Raw genomic sequence first — 10,217 nt, 5'->3', positions numbered from 1 at the left:
AAAAAAAAAAAAGACAACTGATGAACTGCAGACCTCATCAACAAACAAAACAAACATCAACAAAATACCACAAAGGGAAACTGTTCCCAAAAGAAATTTCACAAGAGAAAAAATGCAAAAGATTTAAATCTTTCTAATAATAATAATAATAAAAAACAAACACCCAGCACATTAAGAAACTATATTGCTTTTTACCTATCAAATACTAATCTACAAGTTCATCAAATACATCTAGCAGGTCAATCAATACAGAGACAAGACAAAACCCCTGCCAGCCTGAACAGTTAGAAACTGAACCACGCCTTCAGCACTGAGCAGCGTAGAACACTGCAGTTTAAACCTAACGAAACATGGTTGGGATCTAGATGCGGAACACTATAAAACACTGACAAGGAAATAAAAAAAATGTACTAAACTCAACAGATCATGTTCATGGACTGAAAGGGAATTATTTTGAGGCATGTCAAAATAAAAACTTCCCCAATTGAGTACAGATTTGATGCAATTTAAATTTAAAATCTGAGCATATTCTGCAGATACTGACAAGCTGATTTTTAAAATCTATAGATACGGACATGCAAAAGCAACTCAAATAACCAGAAGAAGTCTGGAACGACCAGGCCGGAGGAGTCACACTACCTAATTATATGACTGAATATATAAAGTCACAGTAAACAAGGACAATGTGACATTGCAAACGGGCAAATAAATAACAGAAGACGACGGAGTGCAGAAATACACCCAAACATGTATGACCAATTGATTTTCCACAAAGAACAACAGCAATTCAATGGAGAAAGGGCTACTTTTCAAAAAAAGGTTACAGCAAGCAGTAACAGACATGCAAAGTAAATGAATTCAACCTGGGCTTTACCCTGCATACAGAAATACAGAAATTCAAAATGGATCAGAGACCTAAACATAAACTGTGAAATTATAATTTGCTAAAAAGAAACACAGGAAGACTATGATCTCTTTCCTTAAGTAAAGAGATCTTAGAACAACATGAAAAATACAATCCCTAGAAGAAAAAAAACAGTGATTTGGTTTTTAATTGAGAACATTTGCTTTGTGAAAAATTTTGTTAAGAGAATGAAAAGATACAAGTGATAAGAAAATATTTGCAAATCACTTATTTGACAAAGGGCTTATCTCCACAATACATTTTTACAAAATTTCTCAAAAATTATCAGAAAAGAAAACCAAATTCAATGAGCCAAAGATGTGAACATTTCATCCTACAGATGGAAAGCAAATCCATGAAAAGATGTGCAGCATTGGGGAAATATAAATCAAAACCACAATAAGATTATATTATATACACCTAGGAAAATGCGTTTTTACCACAATCGGAAAAAAAGTGCTGCCCAGCAGAGCAATGTGGGACTCGCCCTGTCAGAGGAAAGCAGGAGTAGATATATAGCTAAATGGTTCAACAGTTTATTATAAAAGTAACCATATACTCATCACATGGCAGCAACTTGAACCCTACATATTTAACCAAGAGAAATGATGATTTATGGTTACACAAAAGCTTTTATAGGAGTGTTTATAGCAGCTCTATCCCTAGCTGCCAAAAATCAATGTTCTTTGGTGAGTGAACAGAGTAAGCAAATGGTGGTACTAACACAAATTATTCAGCAATAAAAAGGAACAAAACTACTGATGCAGGCAATAATATAGATAACTCAAAGGCACTAATGCTTAGTGAAAAAAGACAGACTGAAAATGCTACATACTAAGATTGCATTTGCATGACATTCTGGAAAGATGAAACCACAGGAATGGAAAAACAGATCAAAAGGTTTCCTGTGATTAGTGAGTTTGAGAATATTTGGGGGTGGGGAATGAGGGTGTGTGGAGCCAATCTACATAATGATTGTGAAGGCAGTTACACACCTCAGTGCCTATGTCCAAACTCTCGGCTATGTAGCAACAGAATAAATTCTATCATATCTAAATTTAAAAAATATAAATCCTTGATACCACTCGGTCTAGAAAAACTGCAAGGAAATGGGCAATCTAATTAACTGTTGGCAAGAACATCAGGTAGAACAAAGTCAACCAGCTGTACAAGATATGAAAAGACGTGACTTCAAAGTAAGGCACCATAGGTTCTGAAGACAAAGGGCAGAACTAAAGATTCAAATTCTCACCACGGCTAGTACATGAGAGATGTTCAGTAAGCATTTCTCCCCACTTATTCTTGATGAAGGAATGGGGAGAAAACGATAAATGCAACAATTCCACTTTTGAGCATTTGCTCAAAGGAAATAATTCAAGCTGCACACAGAGATGCGGTTATAAAGAGGGCTCTGAAACAGCACACCCACTCCTTAGGAAGGGTCCTGCGTCCACCTGCTGCCATAGGGAGATGCCCGTAATCCTGCTCAATTTGAGAAGTACATTCCCAAACAACCTGCCCTTGTTTGAAGAACTATAACCCTATGAACCTCTGGATTCTTATGCACTGCACGGACAAGTAAACGTGGCAGACTGGAGAGTGTTAGTGCTGATCTCATGGCAGTAAAATTACCACTGGTTTTTAGCTTCCTCTTTATACTTGTCTGCATTTTCTAGTTTTCCCACAATAAAGAGCTGTTATCTTTACATGTACTTTAAGGCCCAAAGAAGAGAGTCCTAACATTTGAGAAGTAAATGTCTGAGGCATTCTGGAGGAAGAAAAATCTGCTTCCCCAGAAGCCCACCTGGGAAGGTCCAGTGACCCAAGGAGAGGTCTGAACACAGAGGCTCTTCTCCAGTCTGCTCCGGGGCCCTCTGGCGCTCACCTGTATAAATGTCCATGAAGCTGTGCAGGGCCAGACACTGGGGATTCAGACACATCTTCACCTGGGCGGTCACCACCTGCAGCCGGCTGGCTGTCAGCAGCCAGCACTCCTGAGGTCCCGCCAGGGAGCTAGTACCAAAAACATCACCAGTAAGCAAACAGAGAGACTGTGAACCCCTGGCTGCAGTTCCAGGGCTCAGTGATTGATGGCCAAATCCTCCAGACTTTTGTGGAGTGGACAGATGAAGGCGCTGGAGCCTGGGTTCTCAACATGTCTGAGCGGGCATCCCCACTTTGTTGGACTTTGGTCTGTGAAGCACTCTTGAAGTTCACATAACTCAATATATCACCAAAGGTAACCATTCCCACTGAACTCAGGATGCAAACTAAATCCTAACTTGGTGACAACAGAAATAAAGGACAATCACTGTTACTATCATCATCATCATCACCATCATCATTGTATTTTTGGCAGTTGGAAAGGAAAAGGAAACATTAAAAATGCAGTTGGGGACAGGATAAATCTGAATGGGGTGCTTACTTTTGTCCCCCTTTGAATAATGGGCTGCTACAGAGAAGGCACTGCGTGGACGGAGACTCATAATAATTCGACCAAGAGGTTTGCTCGATGGTGACTGTCTCCTCACTCACGTTGGACAGGATGAGTCGAGAGCTGTTGAGTTCATGAATCAAGGCGAAGACCTCGGCCAGCTCTGACTCATTCTCTGGAATCTGCAAGACCTTGCGCAGCAACTGCAGCGTGGACTGGCGCTGGATCTCCCGCTGGGCGGTGCTCAGGGGCTCTGTGGCGCTCAGCACATCTGGGAGTGGTGGGCTCGTCTCCTGGGAAGACAGGAACCAATAAGCAAGCATCCAGGGCACAAGAAGACAGTACTGAGCTAAAATAATGACAGGCTGTGAGTGGCAGAGGGCCACAACGAGGCCGAGGGTGCACAACCTGTGTCCCTAAGAGTAACTCAGGTGAGGGAGGGTGTGTCCCTGGCATTGCTTCTCTAGTGTACGGTGAAGACCACGCACACCTCTTCACTTCTCGGTCTTGGGTTTGGGAGTCAGTACCTATTCACTAGGCACAGGGTTTGCAAGATAACAGGTCTGAATTTCAGTTCTGGATATGACATTAACAGCTGTACATGTGTGACCCAAGGAAATTGATTTAATCTTTCTGAGCCTTAATTTCCCCACCTATGAAATGGGGATTCAAATTACTAGTAATGTCCAAGACTTCCATGAGATACAAGTAAATCACATTGCACAATGCCTGCAATGAAAAAAAAAATGCACTGGTAGTTTAAACATTTAATTTTAACATTTTTAACATATGAACAAGCATCTATACTCCTTAAACCATGTATGTTTAACACTTTGTGGCTTGTGGGTACAAGAGACCTTTATATACCAGTCACAGGCTTCTAGGATAAGGTTCTGAAATGCTCATTAACATCAAGTCCTTCTCAGGAAGGCTCCTTTTCAATGGAGATTTCCTCCCCGATTTAAATATAGCATAAAAACCCCTCCAGGAAATGCACTGGACTATGGTGATGGCACACGGGTGATTTGGTGATGGGAAACCCATTTGAGATGGACAAATGCACAAAAATATGTACAAAATAAGCTAATGTAACTAAAAAAATAAAAACAAACAAACAAACAAAAAAACAAAAAGAACCCTCCACTGTGCTCCTGGAGTCCACACTGATTTTACCTCAGAACCCACTGTCCCATAGCTGGGACTCTGCTCCCTCTTTAGTGAGTAGAGTTCGAGTTTATTTCCTGATTCCTGTAACAGCGCAAGAGATCTGAATCACATTTGTTGGACATGTTTACTGCTTTGTGGAAGTTCACTGCTGAATAACAAAAAAAGGCCTTCTACTAACTGCACATGCATATATCCAACTCTTTTAACAGGTTGGCTGATCTTTCTCCCTCACTACACTGTAAGGAAAGAGGCCTCTTGTCCTATTCATCTTTCAGTTAGCAAAGCCTGACCCACCATAGCTGTCAGGAGACCTCACAATGCCTACAGAAGACCTGTTTGACCCAGGAAGAGCTGCTCTGCAAGTTGTTCCCACTCATGACTTAGATGACGGGCTGGAGGACCAGAAGGCAGGAATGACGCTGGGACACATGAGAAACGAAAAGGAATGCCAGAGATGGTGCAGCCTTCCTGACAGTCAACAAAACAAAGTACATGGGAAATGCCTGGCCAGCAGGGGGCATCAGAGACAACATGCACAAAGATCCTGGGCCTTTCTGACCAGTGCTTTATTTTATGGAAAACAGTAATTACGGCTTATTTCTCTAAAATTTAGGCAATTGAAGGGTTATTAATATCTAAAGATGAGAGTTTGGGGGTGGGGCTAGTGGGGTGGCAGTTAGTCAAAGACAGGAATATAAATAAAATGATGGGATTTGAAACCGACTGCCAAGAAGTCACTAGACCACTCCAATGTGACCTAAAAAGCTGTGTCACACCCTATCTCCCACCCACCCTAGATCTAGAGGTCAATGTCTATTTCTACCCTGCAAACCATACCACACCCTGAGAAAATGTGTTCAGGGACTCTACCTACACAGAACTCCATTTCATGCCTCAATCACTCATCAACCATACGTATGTAAGCTCCAGGGGTCGAAGAGACAGAGGAACAGACACGCCGGGGCTAAAGGCAGTTACCGTGTGGTAGAGACAGTCACAGGGAGCCAGTGAGGGAGCCCAGACGAGGCGGTGGACGCCAGGTGGTGGATGGGCAGCAGTCAGGTGTGGAAAACTGGGGCAGAGCTCCCTGTGCGCAGAGGGTGCCTGGTAGTGACAGGACCTGCTGGTCACGCAGGATCCTTCTCACAACTGCAGGGGTTACAGGACTCCTTAAAGCTGAATTCTGAGTCCTCTCTAGGTTCATCTTGCTGAGAATAAGATGCCCTGATCTAGCCCACTTTGACCACTTACGTTCTGATGGGGAAGCTCAAACTCAGAGAGGGAAAGCTTCTCACTCCAGGTCACCCCCATCAGGCCTTCCAACCCCCGGCCTCAGTGTTTTCCCACCAGCCCTCAGTGCACATAGTTCCACTCCTCTCTATGAGGATGATATCTCATAGGTGGAAACAGACCCAGAGATCAGGGTGAGGTTCATTGCCAGAAATGCCCTTTCCAGGTTCTTTCCACTCAAAATGTTTAAATTTCCTCCTGTATCACCTTCCCCTACACTCTCCCTGACTCAAGGACATTCAGTGAGTCCCTACGGTGCCATCCAACACTAAACACCTACCTCGAAAGAGCCTGACATGCCTTCAGTCTTATTTTCCAACCCCCTCTCCAGCCCTCCATACCCTCCTCTAGCTGAATGGACACACTCTGATTCCCCATCTCTTCAGTCTTGCTCAGGCTTGTCCATGACATGGCACACCTTCCCCTTCCACCTACATGGCACACACTGAGCAAGCCCCAGTACCTGGTCCAGCTCGGTAGTAGGCATCGAACTGCAGTACCAGGCCCCATACCAGATCCCCACGGTCCATGTGGCACCCTCACCTCTCACTTTCCAAAGCAGATCAAAAACTTTTCTGTCCTTACTCTTACTCTATTTGTGCACTTAAAAAACTTTCCATGGGAAAATTCAGAGGATCTCTGCAAATTCCCATTTGTCACCCTGGTTCTAATAAAAGAAATGAACTGAGTAGAATGTGTTTTACCATCCGACTTCACAGGTTTGCAAAGACCATTAGAAGGTAAATTAGTAACTAGGCAAAAGCTCTGTGAGGAATCTGAGCGGCAGTGAGCTATAAAGCCCCCAGTACTGGCATCTCCGCTTACCAAGTATTAGTCACAGATCCTTCACCAGGCCCCAGAGCTAAAAGGATGGAATCATCCATCCTGCTTTATCCAAGAACACTTTAGGGCCTGTGCTGCCACTGTTTGGTGAATGAACTCTTGGCCCTTTAGGCTAGAAAATTTTCAGAGATCAAGGTAACTGGTCAGCTCACCAAGGAGGACAAGGAAGCCCAGAAAAATGTTCTTGCCTAGGTTAAGAACCTGTAATCTGGTTCTGTTTGCGGTGCTCTAACTACTCTGATGAGCTAAGAAATACCTTCATCTCTACAACAGGTCTGCCCACAGAACCCAACCTAAGGCCAAGGGAAGGAACTCACAAGAACCTTGGTGTTTTTCTCAGTCCGGTCTTTGGCAAGGTTAAAACCACAGCTGGGACAAATCCGCGGTTTATGCCGGTTGGTGTAGACATAGCTACAGGAGGGATTCTTGCACTTTCCCCGGCCTCTTGATGTAGCCAGGCCCAAATCCTAAAAAAAGAAAGATCAAAGTTCAGTTCTATAAAAGTCAAGATGCACCCGGGAAGGGCCAAGAAGCAAGATGACTGCTATCAGTAAGTCAGACAAAAGGGCAATTCCAAAAACAGAGTTAGATTAGCTTCCAAAGGGCCTTGCACAGGACACTTTACTGCAGTTATCCCCTTCCAGTCTTAACAGAGCTGCTGTGAAACAAGAAAGTCAATGCAAGGGTCAAAACTTCAGGAGAGTCAGCAGAGTGAGGCAGGCCTATTAAGGCTGGAGTAGATCATGGGGCATCCAAGACTTTCAGCCCTGCCCAAAGACAGTGTGAGTCTAGACCACTGATGTTCGAAGTTCAGGCATCCAGGCTCCCAGGACACCTTTTCTAATCAGCAAAGAGGATTCTGCATAAGACCCTTTAGATAGCTTCCTAGGAGCAAAGAGATGGCCTGGAGAAGGTGGTAAGTAGGTCTTTGGACAAAGAAAACTCAATATGCTCTTCAGGATAAAGAGATGGAATTCTCCTAAGGATAGACCAGACTGGGAGGAGTCACCTGACTGTCCTGTTCACACTGTATCTGTGCACAGGGTCCAGGACACAGCAGGTACTCAAAAATTGTATTTTGAATGAATGGCTCTATGCTTGTCTGCCTTCATCAGTTAAGAATGTCTTAAGCTATAGCTGCACTCTCAAACTGGGTGCCTTTTATTCAACTCAGCCAGAGAAGCTTGTCAAAAGGGATGGTTGATACTTTAAGGCTTAACGAAACTAGAGACTAATAAGAGGAAGAGAAGCCCCAATATGGTATCATACAGCCTGGCCAGATGATGAAAACTGAGGAGAGAATTAAGCCCAACGTGACAGAGCCCTCACACTAAGCACACACAGCAGTGTCAAAACCAGGTCTTCCGACATCTGGTGTTTATTCCTCTGTTCCAGGCTGCATACTCTGAAAAAAGATGGCCCCAGGGCCACACATTTGTTTATTAGTGTTAATGTGTATTATGCTAAATAAATAAATAGATAAATAAATAAAATGTATGTGGGTTGGAAAAATGTCAGACTAAATAAGTTCTCTACAAGAGTACTTCTCAAGCCCCATATGACACTAGTATTGAATGTGATTATTTTAAGGAGGAAAAATGTGGCATTGCCCAAACTAATCTATGGAAGCACACATGAGGCTAAAAGGAACAAAGACAGCTAAACCAAACCAGATTGTCAGATCTCATATGAAAAACAAAAACTTAGCTGATTCATCAGTGGCTCTCTACTATCAGTGAGGGGATCTTCACAATCTATGATCTAGCCATAATCCCCACCCCCAGCCCCGGCCAATCTGACTCATCCTCAACCACAAAATCAAAACAAGCTGGGTCAGCCAGTCCGCTGGCTGCACTTACCAACGTGACGGTGCAGCTGTACTTATATGGAGGAAACATATCAGGCTTGACTTCTACGACTTTCACCTGGGACGTCCTGTTGACTGGGCCATTCGGTAGCTGTGGGTCAGAACAAATTACTTAAGGTTTTGAAGCTCAAACTCCTGAAGTCTTGTGGGTTGAAAGAGTTTGCAGAAGAGGCTTTCTAGGGACATGGTAGAATTAATCCTCCAATGGAATTCTCTGGGATGTTCATCAGCATCACCAGCCCACAAAAGACTGTCCCTTTCAAGACCAGGAGTGGCCACACAATTCTGGGTAGCTTATAACATTGCAGAATATAAACACTATAAATTAGATGTATAATAACCATCAAATGAATAAACCTAGCAGTTATACAAACAAATGTATGGCTGAGTAAAGTTGGCAGTGAAGTCTGAAAGATCATTCACTAAAATATCATAAGGGGAAATGAGGTGAAAAGAAGAGATGACATACATTATGTGGACACAAGACAGCCCCTTCATTTTCATTTAAGCCCTGTGGAGTATATAATACACGTGCAGGTTTACTGATTTAAGTAGCCAGGATGTTCACTTAAGCCATACATACTCCTACAAAAAACTTGTCTTCAAAGTGACAAGTGAGGAAATCAAATATAGGCTGATGAACAACAACAACAACAACAAAAACTTGAAAACCAAGTTTTACCAGGAGCTGTAACATTTTCTAATCTTCCATAAAGAATACATTCATTATTTATAGAATTTTAAAAAACAAAAAACTCCCGCTTCTGTGGCTCTGCATCCTGGTACTGGTGGGAAGGAAATTTAGAGTGGACATTGGAAGAGAGACACACAGACTCGAAAAAGACACAGGGGTACGTGGCACGTGGAGCCATCTTTGACAGAGATAATAGCAGATAGCAGCGGTTACCTTGATTTATACTTTGAATTTTTTTTTTCTTCTGTCCAGAACTCTGGGGCCTGCCTAACCCTTTCCCCATGGTCCCTGCCAGAAGGTATCTTAGACTTGTGGCAAGTTTTCGGGCTCAGTGGTCCTCCTTCTGGCTGACTGTTTAAACATTTGCTCCTGAGGAAATGTTATTTGGGGTTCTACTGAGAAACCATCACTAGGGATATACCTTCTTCTGGCTATGCACAGTAATTTGATTAAAAATGATTCACTAAGAGTCTATTTTGCCTCTGTATGGTAGATGGCTAGGCACCTGCACAGCGTACACACTGAACAGTTTGGGGGTGGGTGCCTCCTGGTGACATACTAACAGATTTGTCCCCCGATTGGAAAAAGTCATTCATGGTTAGTCAGTTCCCTGGGGAAATCTGGCTTCTCTGTGGCACGACTACCCTAAGCTTATCGGTGTTTTCGTTTCTCTTATGTTTGTGGATCTTGTTGCTTCATGATTAGAAAAACTGATTTTAACATTGTGGAGACTTTGTGTATACATGCAATTTATTTCTTAGGGCCACTAATTCAGAGGTTTGATTTTGTGGAAACTGTTCTGTGTAATAATAAGCAATTTTTATTTTTTTGCTCTGTAAGTACTTGCATGATGGTGTTTGAAAGCAAATGGTTATGCCCAACACAGTGTCTGCAGCCTCACAGCAAAGTAATTTCCCTTTTTTTCTTCCAAGGTCTAAGGTTTCAAAATGATATCTGAGGCCACATGACAGGCTGCTCCGGAATTTGATGAGATTCGTATGGAACAATAAAAGACCTC

The 10,217-nt window shown here is 42.9% G+C and overlaps 1 protein-coding gene across 2 annotated transcripts in view; it reads right to left on the bottom strand.

Annotated features, from left to right (window-relative positions):
- HMGXB3 (HMG box domain containing 3) overlaps nucleotides 1-10,217 on the bottom strand; it is a 48,685-nt gene that overhangs the window by 11,821 nt on the left and 26,647 nt on the right. For both annotated transcript variants that reach the window (XM_012727852.1, XM_012727853.1), the window contains exons 10-13: nucleotides 8,498-8,596; nucleotides 6,956-7,105; nucleotides 3,330-3,631; nucleotides 2,790-2,917 (exon numbers count right to left, since the gene is read on the bottom strand). In XM_012727852.1, the coding sequence (XP_012583306.1) occupies nucleotides 2,790-2,917; nucleotides 3,330-3,631; nucleotides 6,956-7,105; nucleotides 8,498-8,596 (679 nt within the window). The remainder of the gene's footprint in view (nucleotides 1-2,789; nucleotides 2,918-3,329; nucleotides 3,632-6,955; nucleotides 7,106-8,497; nucleotides 8,597-10,217) is intronic.

The sequence above is a fragment of the Condylura cristata genome, unplaced genomic scaffold (assembly GCF_000260355.1).
Source record: "Condylura cristata isolate star-nosed mole 26May11 unplaced genomic scaffold, ConCri1.0 scaffold00021, whole genome shotgun sequence".
Taxonomy (NCBI): Eukaryota; Metazoa; Chordata; class Mammalia; order Eulipotyphla; family Talpidae; genus Condylura; species Condylura cristata.
This window is presented reverse-complemented; position numbering and strand designations above follow the sequence as displayed.